Source organism: Mycteria americana, chromosome 6 (assembly GCF_035582795.1).
Source record: "Mycteria americana isolate JAX WOST 10 ecotype Jacksonville Zoo and Gardens chromosome 6, USCA_MyAme_1.0, whole genome shotgun sequence".
NCBI lineage: Eukaryota > Metazoa > Chordata > Aves > Ciconiiformes > Ciconiidae > Mycteria > Mycteria americana.
Window position 1 is genome coordinate 18,656,933 of NC_134370.1, and position 26,651 is coordinate 18,683,583.

The following is a 26,651-nucleotide window of genomic DNA, read 5'->3' on the forward strand; positions in this document are numbered from 1 at the left end:
AAAGTATGCCTCCTTTAATTGCTACCAACAAATCAATTAGGTCTTTTAGAAATCTGATTCTTTTCTGTGGGAAATCCAAGGTCTTTTGATGATACTTGCCATAAGACTGCTGACAGAGTTATGAGACATCCTGTCTTCTTCCAATAATCACATAGTCCAACAGAAGAAGTCTAAAATTGAAGGCAGTTTTGAATACAGCAAAACAACCTTCCATATTGACTTCTGTGTTGTAAAAAAGGTATTTTGCCTCTGTCAAAAAGTTCTAAACAGCTTCTGAACAGTTATGACTACAAAACTCTTCATATTATAGTACACAGACATCATATTATCCAATGTGATTTGACAGTTGATCCTAAAAATGTTATTTATCTGAACAAAAGAACTACCAAAAATGCCAAGACACTGGTGACTAACCAAGAATCTGTTGAGGAGGTACTCCAGCCTATCAGAGATATCTTAAGAACTTTGAAGTCTTTGGAGGAAGAAAAAAAAAAGAAGGAAAAAAAAAAAGTCTACACATAGACAAATGTCCTGTGGACTAAAAGTCAACCCCAATTTCTTGCAAGCAGGACAAAAAACAAACAAACAAACCCCCACAAACATAAATGAGGGATAAATTTATTGATAGGACAGAGACCTAAATTCAGACAACAGCCTTCTTTTGTGTTAAAGGCAGAAAATAATTTGATTTGGTCCCATTACATAAAATCTCACAAGACTACTCCACTTAGGAGAACATCTTACAGAGTGTTATCAAGCATGTGGCGTTGCAAGATCGATTCTTACAGAGTAATAATTGAGAATAATAATTGAGAGCCGCTATCAATAATTGCAGCCCAACATCTGCCCCTCCCAATCCCGCCTTCCCACATCAAAAACAGTCCTGAAAAGGAGCTGATCCAGTAATTGTGGGCATTACATCAAATTTGTCATGTCTTGATTGGAAAAAGCTTTCTGACACCACATAATGAGAATAAAGAAGAGAGGGAAGTAGGCAGAAAGGGAAAAATTTGTTTTTGAATAATAAGATTTTTCTCTCATAGGAACATTTGGTTTACAGTAATGAGGAAGACAGAAGCTGCTGGGGTTGGATTTACTCTGCTTTGTGACTTTGTACTGGAGCCCAGAACCCCAAATTTCATTCTTGAATTCTACACTACCCATCCTTTCTAAACTTGCACAGTCCTGGCTCTCAAAATAAGGTTTTCAGTAATAACCTAAACTACATTAGGAATATTTGGCTACAATCATTACATTCTTCTCATAATAAATAGCCTTTATTTACTTATTTGGTTACTGTAGTCATAAGCAACTAGTAAGGCTGACAGAAACACCAAATGCTGTGGAGACTGTGGATACTGAGCCCCTTCTGAAGAGACCTGGTCATTCCTTCGGCATCAGAATTTGCTGACCGAAGAAGGGTCAACAAATGCTTGCTAAAAAATTGTGGTTTCTTCAGGGTTAAAAAAAATTCTCTTGCAACCTAGCAATTCTGAAAGAAAACAGCATTTGTTGAAAGCAACATGAAAGCTGGGAGAGAATAATCCTGCAAAGGTACTTCAGAATCAGAGTTGTTCTGCCTAGGGTTGATTGCTCAAAAATATTTTTATATTTTGCCTCATCAGATTCTTGTTTACCCCTAGCAAAAAAAATTGCAAATGGCATAGTTTTAGGGACAGAGATTCTCTTAGATGAAGCAAGCTCCTTGAATGCTCTTTGGTAACCGGCACAGCAGTCTCAAAAGACAGACATTTTAAAATCATCATTATCAGTACACCACCAAGAATCCTCAAACATTTAGGACAAGACAGGAAATAGTGTGAAGAGCTTTACAAAGGGAGGCTTAAACAAAAGTCATCAAGAACCTGAAAGAAAATTCTATACGAAAACAACCTTCAGTTACACAGCTACAGAAGAGCAGATTAGCGTGTACTGCATTTTGTTACCGCACATTTTGTGAATTGCATTGATTTGGGATTATGCTGCCCTGCTGTGGGAAGACACAGGGACTACAAATTACATACATTGCCTCAGACATCAGAGGGTAAAAGACTGACATTGTGCACATCTGTGTTGGAACATACGTAAACAAAGTTTAAAAAAGATCTTGCATCACTATTTGCCATACAATGTATTTCTGGATAAGGAACCTAAGTTTCCATGCTAGCAAATATTACGATCTCTGACTTCAGTTTTTAAAATATAAAAATTGCGTAGGCATTTTATGCTGGACTTTGGTGGTATGGTATTAGATCATTTAAGCCAAAGCAATTAGTTTCCGTACAACAGATTGCTGTATTCGGACAAACCAGATACCTTCTCGTGAAGATAGCTGATGAAATTAGACTTACGGCTCCATACTTCCTCCTTGCAACCATTCATTCTAGTTCCTCTGGCAGAAGCTACTGTTGCCAGTGCAGTGGCAATGGAATTAACTATGCAAATACTCCTCATCCATGAAATCAAGATCAGTCAAAAGACTACCAACAACAATGTTCCCATCTAACGTTACCTTAGCAATCATCAGGAAGGCTCGTACAGTCTGTCTCACCAGTTGTTTTAAATTAAAGCATGAGAATCACTTCACAATGTTACTTTGTGCAACTTGGCATACACTATTTTCTTCTTCATGAGATCTTGTTCACCCTTAGTGTCCCCTGCAGAGCAGTAGGGACAAGTGTGCTTATTTTCATCTAACAACAGAATAACTAACTGAAGAACAGGGAAAACACAAGAGGATCAGACTGCTGCACCACACATCTAAATCAACTGTAAAGCTAAAGCATTCCTCCCATTCCAAACCCATCCTATTTCCAAGCTCTGCCATGCTTCATTTTCTCACTCTATATCTCATCTTTATCCAAACATCGGTCCTCCTAAATGAAAAGGAACAGAAGAAGACTTTTGCATAATTTTTCTCATTTTAAAATACGTTGTGATGTTTTTTGTTTGTGATTGCTAAGAAAATTTTTTTGTGATTGCTAGAAAAATCATAGTTATCACAAAGAAAAATAAGTAAAAACTTTTTTTTAAAAGTTGTTTTAAAGCTAGCAATCTGTTAAAAAAACTGAAAAGAATGTTTTTGAAACAGTTGGCACCATCTGTTTAATAAAAAAAGGAAAAAAAATTACTGTAGTTAGCATAAACATTGCTTAACTCAGCAGACCAGCAAATAAGTAAAAACCCCATCAATTTATATTGCAATAAAATATGAATTACCTGGATTTTGCCAGAGTGAAATAGACTGTGTCATGGTAATGTGTAACTGCATTTGATAACATTCTTTAGTGCATATTTCATTATTTCTCAACATCTCATAGGTACTCAAAAAATACTTAGCCACAAACCACATTTAATTCCCAAAACTCTGTGGTGAAAGCCAAGTAAACACATTACGAACTGGGCATCTGCTTATCCAAGACCAACACATGGCATTTATAATTTTGCCAGTTCCGTTACTAACATAGCCAAACAGATGCCAAAGGAAGTCATCCAAAGACTTTTCGGGCAATGGGAATTAATTGGCCTTACTCAGAAGCAAAGCCTTAAAATCACCTCATGGATGACACTAACATAAAAACATGGTGCTAAGCTTTACAATGCATAGGAGGGGGTAAAAAGAAATGTTAAGGCAATAATACAGATGCTCAGAACTAGAAATAGCAACCTCTTACACACATTGTCAGCTGTTATCAGCTTCTCTTGCCCAAATGCATAATATACACTTTCAGTGACAAAACAGCTGGGTGCCACCGGTCCCTCCGCTCTCAAGCAACCTAAATATTGAGCTCACTGGCAACCGATGCATCCTGTAAACGCTATTTGATCTGTCAGGTGATTTTGATTTTGTTACTATAATAACCAAAACTCAACCATTGAACAAGACAAATTGCTTTCCCAAACACATGGTCACAGTGTATTCTGTGATGTCACGCAAGATTCAGTAAGGGTAACGAAAACCTAGAATATCTGGGAAAACAGGAAAACCTGGATAATATAGATAGTATAGATATGCTTGAGGAATATGGTGCAGACACATCTATGTTGATCTGTGATCCCACAAGGTCCAAAATCATAATGTTGGCACTGTACTGAAATAAGCCTTGTGTAGCTCACCATGCTGGAGATTGCAGCTCAGCGTATTTCACACACAACCAGTTTATGTCCATCAGGTCCAGCACTAAATCTGAGGTAATGTGCCTAAGCAGACCTGTGGTGACACCATCCTGCTCAGGATACCAAATCCAGAAAAACCTTCTTTGTTCAAGCTCAGTGCTGCAGGAATGTTTCTGGACCCCAGCTAGTCCTGAAAACAGCTTGCATGCCACTGCACCTAAGCTAGTCAACCATACCAACTAATAAATTAGCTAGTAAGGCTTGCTAGAACTGACTACACATCTATGGCCTGACTTGCCCACTAAACTAACCAGATAAAGCCCTCAGGGAGGTGATGGGTGGGGTGGGTGGGCCAACATTTTATTTTAATCTTTCAGATTTCATGCCTGATCAGATTAGCCATGGCTAATAGTTCCTGCAGCCTTTTGTTCCTAGCCCTAAGAATATCAAGAAAGTGCTCCTAATATAGTGCAACTATAGGGAATTCATATATTGCACCAACATAGTAAACATTCCACAAATTCAATAAATTATACCAGTAGGTAGATACTGGAAGTCTGTATTAATACACTCAGGACCGTGAGGGATGTCATCACCTGGATGTAACTATGAAGACAGAAAACCATGATGTAAAACTGCCCCCGTGTAAAACTCTGCTGACTATGCTGACCCATGCCATCAACTGCTGATGTTGTCTGCTCCAAACCTCTAATGGAATGCTTATCAAGGCAAACAAACAAAAAAGTATTGAACTTTGTTATAAGTCCAGACACTGCCCACTGGTCTGACCCTACAGACACGAAGGAGTAATGAAAAAGGCTATCCATCAAAAGGACACTAAAGTCTGTCTGGAGGTGATGGCATATTTTCAGAAAGATCAGGGTTCAATTTTACTGCCAGTGGGGCACATTCAAGTAGGTGGGAGAAGCCTTGGAGGTCAGGCTTTATTAATGTGTGAACAAAGATTAGCCTCCACATCATCCCCACTGCATTCCAACAATGCATTTTTCTTGTTTTCCTTTGAGATTGCTAGCACACAAAAACCAACTCATTTTCTCCTCTATAATTTGTCTTTTTTTTTTTTTACATATTTTCCATTTGAAGGAATCGTATTCAAAACGTCAGAGAATTTACAGACTACCAATGCAACATGGAAGAGAAGATATCTAGAAAAAGGGAGAAAATATTTGAATTAATGAGTATTTGACAACTGAATAAGTCATGTCACTGAATTTAGTACCAAGCATAATTTCAAGTATCATTTCATTTCACTGTATTTTTTAAAGAAATGCCTGATAATGCATCAAAACAACTTAAAATAAAAAAGTAAAAAAAATTAATAAAAAATACTTCATTTTAGTTCTGAAGGAACTCCTAATGAAAAACAGCAGTGGAGACATTTTATTGTGGTACTTCTCTCAATGATTCCATAATAACTTTTGAAAAGAAGTGCTCTCTATATATATAAAATAGACCAAAAAGCTGTGAAAAAAATTATAATACACATTCAAACTTTACCCTTTGACTCCTGGTAATAACATTCTGTCTTCTATGCAGATGCCACCTATATGGGATCACAGTAAGTCCAGTACATTTGACCTACCGGGCTTAATATGACTGTAAGTGAATCTCAAAGACAGGAATGCAGGACGTATGATGCTGCAGCCCTGATTGATAACTAAGAAGTCAGTTATAAATAAATCTGGAACAGTTGGGATTGAGTGTTGTTTAGCACTTTCAGACAGACGTTCAGGGCAACTGGCAGGGCCTTTGAAAGCTGTTTCCTACATTAGAATCATAACAAAAATAGAAGTGAGGCTGCATTCCCTTGTCTTCTGCTAAAATAGATCTTACTCAAAAACATTTTTACAAGTTTGGCAAGGCGTAACTAGTCCACTGTCAGATACAGAACAAAATCATAATTGGAAGTCCCATGTTGATCTATCATGAATAGTTACTTATTGAATTAATACAGAAAAAAAATAGAAAAGAAAGAAGAAGAAAAAAAAAAGAAAAAAGTGGAGAGTACTAGGAGATATTAGGGACAAGGAGAAGCTGGTTTTACTACATTTTAACTTGTAAGTGAAGGTAAAATCAGAATTCACTAGCCAGAAAGAACCCTAAAGACCTTTAAAAATAAAATAAAAAGGGAAAATAATACATTTTACCAAATGTCCTTAGGAATATATGAGTTTTTTGGAGGTTTGGGGTGGTTTTTTGCTGGTTTGGGGTTTTTTTGTTTTGTTTTTGTTTTGTTTTTTTAACTAAAGAACAGATGTTGCATAATAACTACTGACAGCAAGGCTGAGTTGTGAGAAAGGAACAGGAAAGAGGGAGCACGTATGGGTTTTTGTTCTGTTTTTAAGTGCCCCAAATACTGTTTACAGGGCAAGCATTTGTCACAGAGTTTTCACCTCCAGCACTTAAGCTTCCAGATAAATTAAATTGGCTTTTATTTGTGTCGTTTTTTACCGTCAAAATATATCTATCAAAGTATTGTAGGATTAGCTAGTTCACTGACTGAACAGCCCATTGTTCTGCCAAAATAATCAGTGGCCTTAATGAGCAATTAAGAGCTTTCAGAGTCAGTGAGAACAGAAAATCTTAACATATAGATAAGAAATTCTGTGTATAACTTCATGCTACTGTTTCACATCATGAGTGAACTCCCAAACTATATGCAACAGGCACGCGTAACTGAGAATAGAATGTATATAGTATAACACAAACTCAAAGGAGAGACTAGGATACTATACGAGCAATGTGATTTAACCAAGGTAACTCTCCAAACAGGTTTCCCATAAACTGTTCTTTCTCATCCAAAACAGGTCTGCATAGTGTTTTGCTGACAGATATGAAATTGCCCTACCTGCACACACTCTAAACCACCCTGAACCAAATCAGCTCCAACCTAGAAGCTCTGTGACTGTGGTGCGTGATGCCAGCCTGCCCTCTTAGCAGAGCTCGTTGCTGCTGTTCAGCACCCAGCGTGCCCCAATGCAGACGTTGTGGTTCTAAGCAGGATCTTGGGTCAGAACACACCAAGCGGACTCATGCTTCTCTTCGAAATACTATGTACCCAATCCACCAGTGACTTCCAGCTATTATTCCTATAGTTTCTACAATATGCAAACTGCAACAGAATCAGCACTAGGAAACTTCTGCAACTTGCCTTCTAAAGTAAGGCTAGTATAAATTAGGGCATGATTCAGGGACTCCAGGGTTACTGAAGAAGTACATACACAGGACCACATTTCAGTCACTGAATTGTGTTTTTTCCATCATGACAACTGCTGAAAATAGGCTTGTTGAAAGAGAGAAAATTAATCATAAAGAGTCGAATCTTTTCTTTGTAATGGATTGCCACATTGCAGCCGTAGTTTCCTTTTACCAGAACAGCCTGCATAGATGTATTTTAAACTAATTACCTTTAGGTGGAAAATATGACTTGCTTTCAGCTTTGTGAGGCCAGTCCACCACAAGAGGTCCAAACCTACGAAAGCTGGCAGTGATCTCATCTACAAAAAACAAATGAGGCACCTTAGAGAGAATCTGAAGACTGACAGTGGCAAGGTAAAAATTCTTACTTTCAAAAAAAAAAAAACCCAAAACCAACAGACTATTTTCTACACCTATTAAGAACAGTGAAAACTGCAATAATGTACATAGAGGATGCCTAACTATTCTTTCACCTCTATGCTATATATGGCTGCTTAAAAATGTAATTTTACATTCCACTAATGCAAGTTTGCAGCAGGATTAAATGCAAACATGATCTATCAGAAGTGAATATGCTTCAGCTGCGGTCTATTTCTAATTATAGCTGCAAAGCAGGGTCAGATGCAGCCACATGGGACTGACTGAGGAGCTACATGTCAGCATGGCCACTCCTTGTAGCATGCCCTAGAAAGGGGGCTGCATCAGGTCATGCGACTGTGGGGTTTTCACCTTCCTCAGTCCCCTCTGGAAATCTGCCTTGAATTACCAAGTTATTTCTTTGATTTTTGAGCATCAATTTAGAAACACTGTGGAACACACATTTCAAACTATCCTATAGAACAATTTTGTTCTACATGCAAATGCTTCAGAAAAAAGTATTTTAAGTTATTTTTTAAAAAATCTTTTTTATCAATGCATTTATGTACTTTAAAGAAAGAATTAGTTTAAAATTGTGTCTAATGTGATGCTAGATAGATCAGAGCAACAATCCATCACGAGAAAAGTTTGAAGAGAAAGGCAGTGGTTTTCAAATTTCTGATTGTTGTTTGAGATGTGTCCAGTTTATCTGACCCCATGAGCTGCACGTCCAACTTTTCAAGCAACTAGAGCCACAAAACACATATCGCATAACGCAGGAGCTGAAGGAAAAAGGTGTTACTGGAGTAGACCTCTCATGGAAGAGGGTAGCAGCTGCCAAATGGCCATGTTACTTCCTTACAGGATAGGCTGGGCATATATTTTCATTCCGAGTGACCCAGCAACGTTCACTTCAGTTGTACCTGTTGGCCTGCTGCTTCTTACAGCTGGGAATTCAGATTACCCGGCCGTCCCTGTATCAACAGTCCTGCAACTCAAGATGTGACATGGGAACTGCATTTGGCTGTTTGTAAACCACAGATCAGAAACTCATACTATATTAAAATTGCACATGGTTTAGACTTCAGTTTAGTAGATCAGATTCAGAGATCCCTCTCTTTTCATTATAAGGCATCCTCAGATTCCCTATGTATGCCAATTGAAGCTAGATAGTGGTGGATTCCAGCTAGAATATGAAAAATACACCAAAAACTGTCACAATTTTGATTTGGGAGTCAGGGTGTGTGGGGGCACACGCAAGTAGAGCAAATACTGATCGAGACTGAGGAAAAAACCTGACCATCCCTACTAAGCTGATTATTATTTTGTAACCATATTAATTGCCCTACATTTGTCAACTGAACACTGCATATATGCTGGATATAAGAGCTGATTAATTAAAGCCTGATTTATTTTGGTAAGGACTGTATTAACAAAGTCCTTAAAGTCAACCACATCTTTTAAAAAGAACAGGGAAAGACTATGGAGGAGTGACAGTATCCACTAAGTTCCCTTTTTCAGCTTTCCCACTTTACATACATGGGAACACATGCTGCTATTGCAGATTAGAAGACCTGCTATGCAGGCATTTCTGTCTCCATCTCTTCTGATCTACAGTACAAAAGAATGTCAAGTATATTCTCAGGTGTTGCGGGGGGTGGTGGTGTTTGTTTGTTTTAAATAATGCCACAAGCACTACAAGCGACATACCTGGGAAAATACATTTGTTTTTATGAAAATCGGACCTTTTTAAAGTAATTATATCAAAGCCAATTCCCACATCTCACCAATGTAACTTATTCACAGTACCTTCATCAATGTCAGGAGGAAGACCTCCAACAAACACCTTTCTAGAATAGCGTTCCACTCTTTCACCATTCTGACAGCGTGTTGGAGAGCTGAGACCCGATGATAAAGACTGATCACCATGACTGTCGTCTAGGAAGCCATCTTCAAAAGGAAAGAGTGAAGACCGACCTGTAACAGATTTTGTAGTATCTATAGTTAACGCTATTTCCTGGAGAATTAAATATTTCAGTAAAAAACATTGTATTTTCCTTTTACTGTTTTGCTTTAACAGAACTTGAATTAAAGGGCCCAGCTAAGTGATCCAGTTATCCAAATGATGTTCATTAGTATTGCTGCTATTTTTCCAAGACTATATTATCCTTACAAGACAATAAGCCTAATTTGGCTTTAACACAAACCCTTGCAAATGGCTAGCAATGAAAACCAACAAGTTATCTGATGAAATTATGTGTCATAGCTACAGAAAGAACCTCTGTAAGATTTACATTTCAAACCGATTCTTAGAGATTTAAATCTTCCATAACAGATCTTGAAGGAATGATCTTAAAGAGCAGATCCCTCAAGCCATTGCACTGCAGAGCAGGACAGTTTCCTTCAGAGTGCTTTACAGGGTCATAACCACAAGGGCTGCATCACTTCCTCCTCGAGTGAACAGAGACCAGTCTGAGTAGGGGGGCAAAGAGCAACATAAACATAGAAAAGCTTTGTATTGTGGATATGAAACATGTGGGTGAAGCAAGAAGCTTAGCTAACAAGAAAAAAAAAAATCTTTAAAATCTTATTAAATAAACCACAAAAAACTTGCACTTGAAGAAAAAAGTTGTTATCTAGGACAGCCTGTCAAGCTGTTACTCAGTCTTAAAACACTCTTTCAGTAATGAATTAACAAAAAGCAACATAAATGGCTGCTATTCAGTTTGTTAATGAAAAGCAAAGAATTTATTTGTGATCATCTGATGCAATTACCTTGTTGCTGTTACTGTTATTTTTGCTATTACTGCTGCTATTACTGCTATTACAAAGTATACACACATTATCTTAAGAACAGATCTATTAACCCAGAAGAGAAAGTAAAGAAATATTCAAAGTCTGTATGTAAGCAGCACTGTAGAACATGCCAACTTTAGAATTTAATAATTCCCTATACCTGAGTTGAAAAATATACCCTGCAATGTAGAGAGATGTATAAATGGGAACTCCATCTCAACTCTGAAAAGGCTAATTGTCCCCTCATATCATGGAGGATTGTTCCCAGGGATGGAATTATAATTAATTGATACAAACAGTTTATAGGGGGGGTTAATTACGAATATAAATAGGGCACATAATTAAATTCAAAGCTAATGGATCACATGAAACTGACTTCCTGCAAGACCTAAGGAAGAATTAATACCATACTGGTATTAACAGCGCAGGGAAGTACAGGAAATAAAAACAGGGGCAAGGAGAAAAATCAAGATATGCAGAGGGACACTAGTCAGAAAAATGTATACACTGAAAATAACCAGTAATAGTCTCCAGTAGAAAAGGACAGATTACAAAAAGAAGAAGCAATCCTATCTGTGGAAAACAAGCTAACAAACAAAAACCAGGAAAGATGTTCTGACTGACGCAGAACTCCAGCCTAATTTTTTTATTACCACCAGGCACTAAAAGAGTCTTGATTAGAAAGAATATATTGAATGCACAACATTGACAAAGATCACAGATGCAAAAATCCACTGAAGCAAAAATCCTACTGTGCTTTTAAGCATCAGCATAAAAAATGGGGTAAATGCCACAATCAGAGAAGGATTTAGAGATGCTACTCTTCAAAGTCTAGTATAACTGGTTGTCAGAAATGGTGGGTTTAGAGCATAAAACAGGAAAGACTATTGATGACTATTCCGTTAATGGACAAACAGGTCATGCACATATATAAACATATGCATTTCAGTATAGAAGAGAACACATGCATGAGAGAAATAATAATTAGGAAGGCTAAAATTGTGTAAAAATATTGAATAAGAAAACCATTGAAAAGTAGGAAATTTGAAAATATCCATAAGAGACTGACATTTCTAAGAAGCTAAATAATCTTTAAATTCCCACCCCCAACCTACCTTCTTGTAAAAAATGAAAAAAAACAAACATGAGCCATTAGTGGAAGTTGACATATCAAATTAATAGACACTAGAACAAGGTGTTCAACTAAAATACAGGTCTACAGAGGAGGCTGAATAAGTGCTGAGTTCTGAAGGAAATAATAAAAAGGCACAGCAGCTTAAAAAGCAAGATATCACCTCTTATGCCAGATGCTTGAGAGTCTGCAAGCATTGTACTCATCTTAAGTAAATGCAAAAGATGATCTAAAACTTTATAGTTAAGTCAAGTATAAAGTTAAATGTATGAAGTATACATTTAAAATAATGGAAAGCATACAGACAAGGGAATAGGGAATGATTGTTCACTGTCTTTTCCAGTAAGGGGAAACTAAAGTGCATTGAACACAATCAGTACATGGCAAGGCTGAAAAGCAAGTCAAACTGTGGAACCCTTTGCCACAGGCTTTTTAGGTGGCTGAAAAGTTTATGTAGGTTCAGAAAAGGAAATGAGCAAGAACAGGAGAAAAACCCATTCTGAAGCAATAAATATTGAGACATCACCTCAAGAAACCCTGAAAGGCAAATATCTGGGAGAGTATTATGAGAAAGCATCACTAAATGCCCTATTTTTATACTCCTGTGCCCCTCCCCTGGCACCTCTGAGTTGTCAGTATAGCAGAACAGATTTTGGGCTGATTTCCCATAGCTGTGCTTACATCTGTACCTGAAAAACTGGTTGTAAAAGTTAAAAACAAGGTACCTAAAAGAACATGACTCAACAGCTCTAAGCATGATACCTACAAAGAAATGCTTGCCTCTTTACTCGAAGAAAACAGAGGATCAAGTAGAGAACTGATAGGTTATGGCAAGCCCCGAGAAATTTCTGACAAAACCTCTTCTCACTGCAGATGCTTAGTCACAGTGCCAGAATCAAACACGAATTAAAATATCCAAGTATAATAAACACAAAATGAGTCCCTGCACAGATTCGCCTTTGGGTACTCTGCATATTTCCACAATGCAAATGGTAAAAACAGTAATAGAGAGGGATATATGAGAACATTTGATAAACAACACATTTTTTAACAGACTATTGTAGAATTTCATATTTCTTAAGGTTAAGAAAGCTCAATACAACATTATAAAATTCAAGGTAATGAAAAAACAGGAATATCACAAACTTTAATATTGTATGAATAAGGCAAGTCACAAAATCCCTAACATTAATGACCAGACGCACGCACACACACACAAATCTACTTGTTACTATAGAAAAGCCTGAATTTCACATAGGAAACAATTATTATGGAGTGAAACATGCTTTTTGGTAGAGTAAAAAAAAATTCTGAAAGTCCAGCACATTCAGAACTTGTTTGTCCTGTTTTGTCATCACTACAATTTGTATAAAACAGCCTACACTGTGTTCATCACAATTACTGCCACGTTACTGTATTTCGCTTCTACAAATAAACACGAGTTGCAAGAAGTTAATAGTGTCCAACTGATTCCCACCTCCTTCCCTACTTTGATGCCATTTGATCAACCTGGAAACACTTGCCACAATCTTAAAATGAAATTAAACAGTGTTCACATGCACAGAGAGTATAAAATATTATATACTCCTCATACTTTCCAATTTGTTTCAGTACCATGAGAGCACTAAAAAAGTATTAGGATGCTTTCAACATCTGCTAACAATAGCCTGTTCTCTGGAAGCGGGGAAAAATAGAAAGGTAAGTTTGTGGGGAAAACTTAAACCTTTTCTTTTTGTTTTAGCTATCAAATAAACATTAAAACCAGTCAGCTTGGAACAAAATCAGCTCAAATTCTGTATTATAAACTGTGTTTGTACAGCCTACTACCTCAATCCATACACATGTGCAAACTACAAGTTACTTATACGCTATCGGCTTGCTTGTGTGGTTAGGTGTGTCTCCAAGCTTCTTCACAAATGTGATGCAAATTCTACATTTTGAAAAGGAAGCGGTGTCACATGCATAACTGTCACAGTACATACATGAAAAAGAAGACAAAATGAATTTTAATGCCAAAGTACCCCAAGCATTAGTGCCCAACTCTAATGGTTAAAAGTTGCAATCTTCACTGTCATTTTCTCAATAAAAACCAGTCTGTGCAAGCTACAGCACAGTACATAAATGTAGGGCACATTAGTAGCTTTCTTGGTAATCAGCAAGCTTGCTGTTGTCCATGTTCATGAATGTCTCAGAATAAACTTATATGCAGCACTGTACATTTGTAAAATGTTTTCAGTCTGCTTTTATTTTTTAAGGGTTGCCTATGATGAAATAAAGTTTAAATGTGCCTAAATGTTGTATCTTTTTTTTTCCATTATTATTATCATCAATATTCACTGTTGAGGACAGTTATTAGTATCGGTATTCACAATGTTCTACCTAAGGCAATGCAATGTAATATTCAAGTGTAATATTCAATGAAAGGTGTTTCATCTAAGAAAAAGTATTTTTTAAATGTTCAATGCACTAGTTGAACATTGCAGTTCTACCAAAAAAAACAAAACCTGAAAACAATGTTTTTTCTGGAACACTACGCATTTAAAGTCATAAATATGTGTCATGAAAGAGTCCTTACATTCAGTCATCCTCCAGTTCACTAGTAAAAGCAACACACTTGAAGTTATCAGCTCAAGATCATCATTGCTTTAAGCGGCTATTAAAAAGGAGAAGTTTTGCAAATGAAGAATATGAGATTGATTTATATGAAGCAATTGATCAACCAAATAATGTTAAAACTGGCAACATCTTATCATAAGAGAACTAAATATTTATTTCTCCCACTATTCAGCAAACAAAACATTTAGTAAATACTTTTACCTCTTCTCCGCCCATAGCTCCTGGCTGCATGTAAACACAGAAGAAAATTGTCGGTACAGCTGTCATTAGATTTAGCTCCAAAAGCAAAGAAAACGTAGCTTCTACCTCTTCTCTTTTTCCCCTCCCACCATAAAGAAGGAAAAGACATTCAAAAAGTGCAAGATGAAATTCAAACAACCCAAGATAAGAGAAAAAGAGAAAAAGTTTGAAGATGACATGGAGGGGGGGTAGAAGAAGGAAAAAAAAAAAAAAGGAACATACCTGCTGTGCAAGTTTTCTACATAGCAAAGGTATTAAAAAAATCAGGCATATCAGACTTACAGTACTATAATAATTTAGGATTATGGTTTTAAGAGGCAATAAACATCATCAACAGTAATCCTAATTAAAAGAATTCATTCTGCATTTTATTAATTAGTTGTGGAGAACATATTTTCCAATTATGTTTCAATTTAAATAATTAACCATCTGTAAATACTAAAATCCTACCAAAACAATATGAACTCAATAGCCAGTATGTTCAGACGAATAAAAACAGATTGACAAAACGTCTTTATAACTACCAGAATTAATACAGCATTTCAATGAGACATGCATCAATGGCAAAATCCACAATGTTGTACAAGTGCAGAAGCATATTTCATGATTTAATGGGAAATGCAAAAAGCAGCATTTTTTGATCTGAAATTTTAGAATACCAGAAAATAATCTGGAAAACTGTCTTCTACACAGGGACTTCAATCTGTCACAAAAGATATCTGGGGTCTTCCAAGGTAATCAAATGTGGAAGGCTAGGAATCAGGTAGAGTTTTTCAACAGAAAGTGAGTTTAGACAATAGAGCCTTGTTTTGTTTCTTTCCCTCTTCACTGCAATACTATTTGTGTTCCTCCTCCTTCCCAACACCATCTCATTTCCAAACCTAACACAATGCCTTCTGGTCCTGCCCTACATGCCCAGGTTTTAGGTGTGATTCCTTTAGTTCTCCCTACACTCCCTCTTAGCCCACTTCATCTAGTTCCCACTCCCTCTTTCTATATCCCGAGTGTCCTCTACCATAAAACCTCCCATTCTTCCCATTTTTCTATTTCCATCTTCAAATGCACGTCCTGAGGTGTCCCACCATACCCCTCAGCTTTCCTTACCTACTTTACTTTGGTAAAAGATCAGTTGTAGCTAGTTGAAAACTACTCATCTGCTGACTGGTCGCCTGGCTGTCACCTCTGAGTGGCCCCAGGGGTTACCCAGAGCAAGGCTGAACCTCCTTCAGCACAGGCACGAGTAACCTCTCTTCTACTCAAGCAGCTTCTTGCTCAAGCCCTGAAGAAACATGGTCTCAGACACCATACACCTATGTCTTTCCCCCCCACCATCAATGAGGCCACAAAAAAGCAAAATGAGTGTTTCATTAGGGGGATTAAAAAATGTCAAGGTCTACGATGAAGAACTGCTTCAGAATTTATGTTTAACATACAGACAGTAGAAGCTGTTTGTGTGAACAAGTATTCAGCCACAGTAAGGTAGTTGGTAAGCCCTGAAACAGACTCTGCTCCTTGCACAGCAAGAGATAGAGAGAATTAATGCCAGAGATGGCTTTGCAGCAAGAATAAATTAATCCTCCTCCTTCCTAGTTACTGCTAAAGCCTTATTTCATTACTTATTATGATGGCAAAGAATCACTGTCAGACCTCATGTAGCAAGTCCTGTCTTGCTGAATGCCCAAAAAAATACACCAAAAAAATAAGCATGTATCAAGGTATAGCTATCAACATGTTTTGAGAGTAATTTATTTGAAAGAGGTTTCTCAAACAGAATTCTACCAATCTAAAAATTAAATAAAGAAGCATTACTTGAGTATGAGATGAAAAAGACTTCTGTGTTTCTTTTTAAGAAAAGAAAGCTTTATATGCTTAATGTAAACATTTAGGCTCTGAACAAGATAACAGTACATGATGGCAGAAATCTACCACAGACTTCTGCAAATTTTAGAATAACCTATTGCCATTCATGTATTATAACACTTCTATGTTATACTGCACTGCATAATATTACTTTTATCTTATATATGCACTCACACATATAATCTTTATGACCATAAAAAAAAATTACCTAAAGTATATTTACAATTGCCTGTAAATTGTAGGGGGAAAATAGTGCAATCCACTTCAACAGGAAGATAGCCAGCCTAATCAGCTTTTGCTGATTTAAAAACATTGCATCACATTTAAACACTCAAAGAAGGTGAAGTTTCACCATTGTTGATTATATTTTATATATATATCTATCTATATACACACACACACGCACAATTTGAAAAGTAACTCAATTTTATCCAGTGTTTACATGAAAATGTTACTTTTTCCAACACGCTGACAGTTATTTAGCACGGCAACTCAAGAATGTCAACACACTTTATTATGTTGTTTACACAGGATACAAAATAAGAATGTATCATTTGAGACAAGTTAATAAAAAATACCCATCTTGTTCATAAGTCGAAGTTCAGAGCACAACAGATTTAATAGAAGGAATGGTTCATCAGGTAAATTTCATAACATCTCCAGTCTGAGTAAATATTTTAGGAAATAAAACAATTTAGAAATTATTCTTGAATGAAGACATTTGGGAACCAATAAGAAAATTATTGTACTATTACAAACAATGAAATTACCAGCGTTACATATTTGAAGTTACTTTCTCTCTTGGGCAATTCCAACCGAAGACAAAAGAAAAGAGACTGGGAGCTCCCAAAATTGTGCCCACACCACCAATGAAGCCACTCCTATATACTGGTTTTGGTGCCAAACATGAATGTCATTTTGCACAGAAAACTACCTCCTGAGACGTTTCAAAATTCAAACACAAAAGTGATTCTTTCCTGGGTACCTCATAGGACATTACAGTATTAATGAAAACATCGCTGCTTTAAGAAGTGATGACCACATTTTCCCTTGTAAAATGTGAAATCGTTGCAAGCAGGCACTGATCAGTTGTGCAACTCCCAGAATAATCACTACTGTGTTAGTGTTTCTCCATCCCTTTGCAACTTACTTTACCTCTGACAGGTAGAAAGTTACATAACCACTATGTCCCAAATTGCATGTACTCAAATACAAAGGAACAATACATTCTTTTTTACCTCCTGATAACCCTCCTGAAGCTATTAACTTGCCTTGTCCCAGAAGTTGAGTGTGTTTTTACAAACGTGAAACTGTACGTTGAAGAACAGAACTCTAAGCTTTTAACAAACAAGCAAAACAAACTTCCCAAACCCCAAATCTTGCAATGCAATTAAGTAAATTTAGTGCTAACACTATTGGAATTCTCAAAAGCCTGCAGCTAAGATTACCCATTGTTGCAGTAAATCAAAACGTACTTAACTGAAATGCTCAAATTTTAATTGCATCTCAAGGAAAGCTATATGTAACTGACGAAAAAGAACTTTAAAGGCTTGCATTTTGCAAACATCTATCTGTCAGTCTAAAGGGACTACTGGTGGCATAAGAACACACTTGCAAAATTTTATGAAGAGCCACAAAACTCTTTTGAGAGAACATGGTTTATGAGATGAGCATAGCTGCATAACATGCAGAAGCACACATCCACACAAGATAGCCGTCAAGGATTCAGAAAGAAGGAGTGACCTAACAACCCTTGCCTATGGTCCTGGAAAGGCAGAGGACCAGAACATCTGCAGTGTGACAATGTTGGCAAGAGAAGACAAGTTATGTGGATGAGAGAAGTTACTCTGCTGTTTAAAGTTACTCTTGCTCAGTTAACATACATCCTGAAAACCAAAAACACAACAGAACATTGCTTTTTGTGTATCAACAAGTAAACCACCTTCATTCTTCAGCTCACTATGTAGGCTGGGAATAAGTTTGGTTTTGCCCTGTTGTTTGTGTTGGAAGGTTCCAACACAAAAAGGGACATTGTGCAATTTGTATGATAAAAGTAAACCATGTAAATAAATACCAGAATTGCACAAACGATTTCTGAGAATTATTATTAGTAAGGCAGGTGTTCCGCAATTTATTTGAAAGAGATGAAACCAAGTGACAACCTACAGAAAAGAAAGGACTGTGACTAAAACATATTCTTATAAGCTTACATGTATAACGTGGACATGAACCATATAGCTTAGCTAGAATACCTATGAGAGCTCCTATGCAATGCCCTGCTGGGTAAGGCCAATGAACTATCCAGACAAGTATTCAGTCTTCAATAGTGACACTAGAAAGGGCATGTTAGACTGGCCACTATCAGTGATATGTTTCTCTCCTATTACCTTAGCATTCATAGTCATTGGAAACATGTTAGGAGGCACACTCTTGCCTACTTCTAATACCTGCTTAAAGGCCTTTTGTTAACAATTTCTCTAATGCTTTTTTGAACCTCCTGGTACTATCTGCTTCCACAAATTCCTGTGGCAACAAGTTCCAAAAGTAAACTACAAAAGCACTTCCTTTTGTGGGTTTTAAATGGATCTACCAGAAGTTTCACCAATTGCTCTGTTAGTTCTAGCTCTGTGGAACATGGTGAGCAGCAGTTCTGCATTCCCCTGTGATTTTTCTAAGGCTCCATCACATTCACCTTCAGCCTTCTCCTCCCCAAACTGAAGCGTTTCGGCTTCTTTAATTTCTTGGTAACTCAGTATAGTCACAGTAGAGACAGAGTATAAGAAAAAACAATTCTAAGATCTAGAGAAAATTATATTCTAATAGTTAGCTATTTTGATAATACAAAATAAGGAAAGAGCATAGCTAACTGAAAAAAAAAAAACCAAACTTAAGCTTCCAAAGGGGATAGAGAAAACTAAAATACAGCAGTGAAACTGATGTTCATTATCAGCCTCATTAGCTTTACCCAAGGATGCAAAGACAAAGTTTCCAAAACCCAAAGTTATGTGCTGTCACTAGTTTAATTTATTCCTATGGAATAGAATTATTCCACAGGAGGGCCATGAGAACACTTTTCCACAAAAAACTATGCATGCTTTAGGGCTTGTACTGGTTTACTATTCTGTAACTGGGCTGGCTATACTCATATAAGGCTTGTAGTATGCACTGTTCACAATACACTTCAGTTATAAGACAACAGAAAATAAAAATCAGTGGCACTTGGGAAAAATAGGTATCAGAGATGACTACACAAAAGCTCAACCTAGAAACATGTATCATCTGACATGATTCAATTAAACGCTGACACAATACATCAGTGCAAGAAGGCGTAATAATAACAACTTATAGTTCAATATCCCTGTGAACCAAGCTTTTGAAGTTAAGAAACACTTGCAAAAACAAAAACCACGTTACTTGATCTCCTGGAGACAACAGATGTTAGTCATGTGAAACAACGAGTATCTACTCTAACAGCTTAACCTCTAGTTAAGGGTTCAATTTTTATGGATCAGAAACTGTGAGGAAAAGTTCCCCTGGGAAGACAGCTAACTTGGTAGAAAGTTGGTAGAACAATTACGAAGCTTGACTGAAACACAATCACCTTCTTAAAACATATTTTTTTATTAAGCCAATCAATCACTTATATAAATCACTTATATCAATCAATCACAATATCAAGCTAATATTTATTCAACATTTTACTATCACTACCATCAAGAAAATGTTATGTATAGAAACTTGAGTATTGTTCACCTACATCAAGCAGCTCAAAAGCTTTCAGCAGCTCCATTGTGGCTTAATTAATAACTTGTGAGAGAGAACTTTCTGGAGAACCTTTTCAAATGCATCAAACCTCATTAAAAATCTGATCACTTAAGTCTATAGACAAGGTGATGTACTTCCAGTGTGTTCATACAAGAGATAATATTGTCAAATTAATTTGTTGACTTGTCTTTTAAATCAGATTCTAACAGCAACATAAAACTGACAAGCTATGAAAGATCCTCTTCACAGATTTCAGCAGAGGTATGGACAGGATTAATTTGTGCTAGAGTCTGAAGACTGCATGATGCTCCTTACTGGAAGAACTTTATAAATTTAAGAAACTGAAAACACATTTATTATAATGTTATTGAATTATGTTGGACCATGAAAATAATCTTTACTGGTTAGGCACATCTCTTAAAAATTTTTCTTTATTTTAGATTAATGAAAATGTCTAAGCCATGAGATCTTATATGCCAAATAAGATAGTGACTTAAAAATTACTGACATCTGATCTCAGTGAGACTTCTTTTCTGATTTTTTTTTATTGCTTTATTATAATATGGGATTGGATCTGCACATTGTATATGGATCAAATAGCATTTCAAGGAAATAATAAATTTCTGAATCCATAAAACATTGATTCAAAAGAACTAGATCTACCCTCGTTCCATATCATAGCTAAAAGTAAATCTGATCAGGTAATTTCAAATACAGAAATAAGTGACACCATTTATTTGTATTATCACATTTTATGGAATACTTAATAGAAAGTATTTTTAGACTTTTAAAAACATTCTTTCTTCACTGTTGATACTTATCTTGTTCATGCAATAATGTGTCCACAACATCAAAGATACACATTTCAAGGAAATCTTAAAGATATTTCTTAAATTGACTTAAAATAACGTTATCTCTATGAAAAATAGTCAACATTTCCAGATTTGAAATTTTGGAGCTAAAAGGGCTAAAGGAAAGTTTATTTGACAAGACTGGGAACCTCCTTGATTTATAACGTACCAGAATCTTATTTCTAAGTTGGAAAACTAATTTGTAATCTTGAAGCAGCCAGCAGTTCAGAACAGTACTTGCTTTAGGACACTATGAGTTGTCCAATAATTTTCTAAGATCAGAAAGAAAAGTATGTCAAGCTTTTTCTTTTGAATAGTGGGTCTTTGAAGTTCTTCGAGATCTGGAAGTTTACAAGTGAATTACAATGCCAGTGAAAATGAATTAATGAACTGAGAGAAGATGATAGAATCAAGTATAAGTATGCAATGTATCTTTGCTATAACAATATCACTGTAGCACAGGCCTTGAACTCACTGAAGAACTCTTTTTGCTAAAGTAACAAAAAGCAAATTAAGAGAATAATCTAGAAACTCTTTTTATGTCGTTAAAAATACGCAGACTGAAATCAAGTATTTGTGTGCATGTAACAAGAAACGCAGATGCAAGAAGTGCATGCAACATAGAATTTCTATCAACTGATTTGAAGATTTCTTTTGGGTCATAATAAAATTCTGAGGTAAGACACACGAATATTGTATCTTTGCAAAGTACTAGACTTCTTTTAAACTTTGGGCCACATATTCAAAGTTCCTTTGGGAAACATTCTTGACTTTGTTCATTTCAGTCAATTAATTTGCTATATATAATGTACATAAATAAACTTTATTTACATGTTTATGATTTAAAAAGTATCTACCATTCACCAACCTGTCTCAAACTACCCATGTGGAAAAATCATAGTTGCAATTCCAGCAAGACAAATCAAAAGTTTCCTGTTTGATCACTCTGTCAGTCCATGCTACTCTGTCTGAATGGTCAAGGTTATCTAACAAACTGTCAAAACGTGAAGAAAAAAAAAAAAAAAAATCACTGAAAAAGAACTAGGTAAGGAACATTCTATTTAAAAAGTGGATTTCCATACATACAGTTGGAGGTATATGAAAGGCAGTAGCTAAAGTGGAAGCTGTTTGAGTAACTTAATTTGTAGCACTCAACGTAAAAAATTGATTATATGTACATAAACATAGTTTAGAATAAATTCAACATTTTTACTAACTAAAATAGGAGTCAAGGTTGACAAGAACAGTTTGCATACAAAAATGAGGCCAATGCTTAATAAAAATCAGCATGAATTTACTGCATATGAAATACTATTTCTTGAATAACAATTTCTGGATCTTATCTAGATAAGCAGCAAGCTGATAAATGAACATGACATGATAAAACTCAGTAAGTCATGTGCATAAAAGTATGGGGAAAAATAAGAATTACATTTGGGAGAATAAAGAATTAAACTTGGTTCACTATATTAACTTTTGGGTTCCTTGCCATAGTATATTTGTGCTGAGCTTTATGTGCACAGAAATCTATTTGCTTCCAAAGAAAGTTTTCTATATATTAATCTGTTATTTGCAGAACACTCGCCCCACTTTTTCAGGGATAGCATTTGCAATTATTTTTACTTCAGCAAGTTTCAGCATTTGAGATTTGAGGGGTTATTTTTCATGATAAGCAATGCAATAGAACAGCTTGTTTAAGAAAATAATGCTCTTTCTTCCCCTTTTTGTATGGCTAGAAAAGCTGTTCACAAAGAACAAGGCTTCTATCCTCCAGCCTTTTTAAAGAGGTCTTTGAAAGAAAACATATAATCCAAATAATTTGGGTTTTGGGATTGGGATGAATTATTGCTCATCTAACAGTGATTCAAAAGATGGTTCTCAATTTCCACTGATAGATGGGCTGGACATGCAGATGGGCATTGTGATAATTTGGTGATATTAGCCTCAACAGTCCCTTCTCGAAATTTTTCCAATGCTAGCAATGCAAGCGTTACAACAATCTCCCTGACGTATGCTGACATACATATACAATTGAATCCCATCATCAGAAAAATAGAATCTACATTCTAACTACAAGCTGTATCCAGTTAAGGCCCACACATTGGACTTCAAACACTTGATCAAACATGTGAACAGCATTTGATACTCAAAACTATTGTTTAAACAGCTTAGGTCTTCCTTCCTTAGGCATATCGAGCAGCCAAGCATCTGTGCAGGAGGTAAGGCTTATCTATTTTCATTTCTTTGTTTTAGTTAAAAAAAAAAAAAAAAAAAAAAAGATTAATGATAAAACTCACATTTCTAACAGCCAGGCTGATAGGAACTTCCTTTATATTGCTTCCAATCTACCAAAACTAATTCTGGGCTGCAGTCTCATCTCTTCTAGCATCATATATAATGCTTGTGGAATAGGCTGGCAAATCTTGTTCTTAAAATTCCTCAGAAACAGATGGCACTCACCCACAATAGAGAGGATCACATAGATTAAAGGAAAGCACATTGGTGAGGTTATGAGGCAGGAAAAGTGATGGGAAAAACATCAAACAAGAAGGTAGTAAAGAGCTACAAAGGAATAAAATTTAAGAAATCTTCCTCTGCTAGAAAAAGACTTCAGCAGTCACTGATGGGAGATATTGCCTTCAGTAACAGCCAAATCAGATCTCAGAAAGTACACATGCTAATATAAAAAATTGAAGGGAAGAAAGAAGAAAAAGCATGTTTTATTGCTCATCCACCTCCCCCCTGCCCCTTTTTTTTTTTTTTAATTAAACAGGTATAGAAGGGACTTCGAGATATCAGCTAGCCTGCCTCACAGCCCCCAAGGCAGCATCAATACTAACTGTTTGTACAGCTGGTTCTGAAAAACTTAACAAGGTTATGTATAAAGTGACAGTTCGCACACTCTGAGACTCTTATGAACCCTGCTGCCTTTGCTATGTCACACTTTACATCATTCATTTTTTCCCTCCAGTTAAATAAACTGATCTCTTCACAATTAAATCAGGTCGAGTTTTGCAAACCTTATTAGCTCTCTCAGTGTCTTTTCTTCCTCAATATTATTCCTTATATGTTAATAAGCTAGTAACACATTAGTAACCGGACTTGGCAATTGCATTAAAGAGCTCAGCAAATTCCTACAGGCAGGTACCAAACTATTAGAAGAGATTGATGCTTCTTGAAATTTGGCCGCATATTTCCCCAGAATATTATCACTACAAAACCCAAGCTTTTACTAGTTATTAAACTACCAACCCAAGATTTTGCAAGACAAAAATAATTCAATAAACATTCTATTTAGAGTGGTTCATTTCAAGGTATACTAATTAAATATAAAATGGTATTTCAGCAACTTAGTTATATCTAAATACTGTGTTTGAAAACAATACATCAGAATACAGGAAGAGCCAAGTACAATAGCTCTTAAGGAGACAAGGCAATTTTAAAACCAATAGAAGCAGGAAAATAAAAAATGAAATTGTTTTGCTGCCATTACACTTTCTGTCATGACATGACGACTTCCCCACATAATTATTATCTATATTAATAAAACAAAAACAAAATCTCAACACAAACTTCTTAAAAGGTGCCCCAAACCCTTGCCTTAATGTATTTTTCAAATTATTTTATTCAGAACAAACGGAACTAAATGACACTAATGAAAAGAAGAAAAGACAGTCAGATGGAGAGCAAACAGTACCAGACCTCACAGATGACACATTTTCATATGAGACAAGAATGAACATTGGAAGCAGATGGAACATTTGAAGCCCAACAGCAGTGCAAAGTCACTGTACAGAGAAGCTTTAGGAAAAACAAAACTCCAGCATTTCAAAGGGGTTTTTCTCATTTGTTGGTTTAACTACCTTTAGTCTAAACTCATTTTACAGAAGTTCGTTTGGGATCCCAGCAATACAGTTCTGTGCTTCCTTAGAAAGATCACACCCCCTTGTTTATTCCCCATCTCCCTTTTTCACCTGCTATACTCCTCTCCCACTAAAGTTTATTCTTGGCTTTCTGGAGTTCACAAGAAGCTTTAAAGATAACTCACTACCTAGCACATAGGTGACTGTATTCATGCTGATCATTTAGTCCTATTTATACAGCTAATTAAAAAGGAGCACATATTAGCTTAAGAGAACATCCAGTGTCCCCCAAACAGAAGCAATGGCTGCAAAAATGTATGACTGCAAACGGGACTGAATACTAGCAAGAGAAGGGGATGAAGGACACCTTTGAGTTAATTTCGGCAAAGCAAATTAATTTATTTTCAGGTTTTGCTTAGTACTGTAAACATAACTTTTAATTAGTATTACAAACACCTACTAAAAGCATAATGAATAAATATTTTCTCTTTAAGTTCATACATGAATTTACATAAATAAAATCAATAACTCAATTTATGCCACGTTTCCCCTAGCAATTACAGTATCAATTGTATTTAATAAGGTGCTGTAGATGAAAGTTTATAAAAATTATTCTACTGTTTAGCTCAGTATGAATGACATTATTAAAAAGTTAACAAACAGATGTTACTACTTGATTAAAAACACTATTTCAATTAGAGAAATTTCAATTAGAGCTAGTATAGACAAAAGCTATAGCTTTTTCCCTTTGCACAATGTTTCAAATCTTAGTACGTGCATCTTCCTTTTTTTTAAATGCTCTTTAGGATTATACTCAGATCTCTCTGAATATTTGAACATTGCATTCCTCAACAGAAGCCTAATTCTGATAGAGAACTTCAAGCGCCTCTACAATATAAACATGTTTACACACGTGCAACAGTTTGTATATGTACACAACCATAATGCCATTAATTATAAGAAGAGATTCATAATAATTATGCATTTAAAAGTAATCTCTTCTATCTCACTAATTTTATTATTTCAGAACTCAGTGCTTTGAGATGATGATGATTTATAGCTTTGCACAATGATGAATGGTGGTAGTATGCTTTACACTAAGCCATGCCAACTAAGCAACACCTTCCCTCAAACCAAACAACCCCCTTCAACATTTACAGACAGTAGCTCAAGACAGTCAGTCAGGAAAATCCCTAGTTTCAAAAGGCTGTAATCAATAAATAAGAATACCAGCTGAAGGACAGTTGAAAGTGTTGCCACAAAGGATGAGAAGGAGCTAGAGACAAACACCCCTCAGAAAACTTCCCCTCTCCCTACAACACGTGAAGTAAGTTTTGCATTGCTGTTGGCATGAGCCTATGTTGCCTTCCAGCTTCAACCAATTGTGTACACTGTCAGTGAGAAATTGAGCTTTGAGTAATAAATCTTAAAGATTATTACCGTGTCTTCGCAGGAAAAGAGAAAAATGCTTATGTAGCCACAACTATAAATAGAATGTGAAGGTTGGATTTGCAGATTCAGCAGACAGTGTTTGGTTTCACAGAAATTATATATAGGTATTACAAGTATTATGATTTAAAGAAGTTACCTAAGTTCTCCAAATTGTTCCAGAAATCACTGGGATGAAATATCTTTTGGGAATTTTTATTTTATTTTACTTATTTTACTTTTTTTAACCCAAACCACAACCATTCCAGCACAGGAAAGAATATTTCTTCTTGGACTAATTTTACTTAGTATATTTCCCCATGGCAAAGGTAATGGATCACATGGGATTTACACAGTTCTAAATTTCTCAGTTTTAGCTGCATACAAAAGAGGATTTAAATCACAGAA

General features: G+C 36.0%; 1 protein-coding gene across 8 annotated transcripts in view; it reads right to left on the bottom strand.

The window, feature by feature from the left end:
- The window catches only part of CPEB3 (cytoplasmic polyadenylation element binding protein 3), a 99,853-nt gene that overhangs the window by 25,248 nt on the left and 47,954 nt on the right, over positions 1-26,651 (bottom strand). For 6 of the 8 annotated variants that reach the window (XM_075504812.1, XM_075504813.1, XM_075504810.1 and 3 more), the window contains 2 exons: positions 9,502-9,669; positions 7,545-7,634 (listed from right to left, as the gene is read on the bottom strand). The exons of the other annotated variants lie outside the window; for them this stretch is intronic. In XM_075504812.1, the coding sequence (XP_075360927.1) occupies positions 7,545-7,634; positions 9,502-9,669 (258 nt within the window). The remainder of the gene's footprint in view (positions 1-7,544; positions 7,635-9,501; positions 9,670-26,651) is intronic. 8 annotated transcript variants of the gene reach the window in all.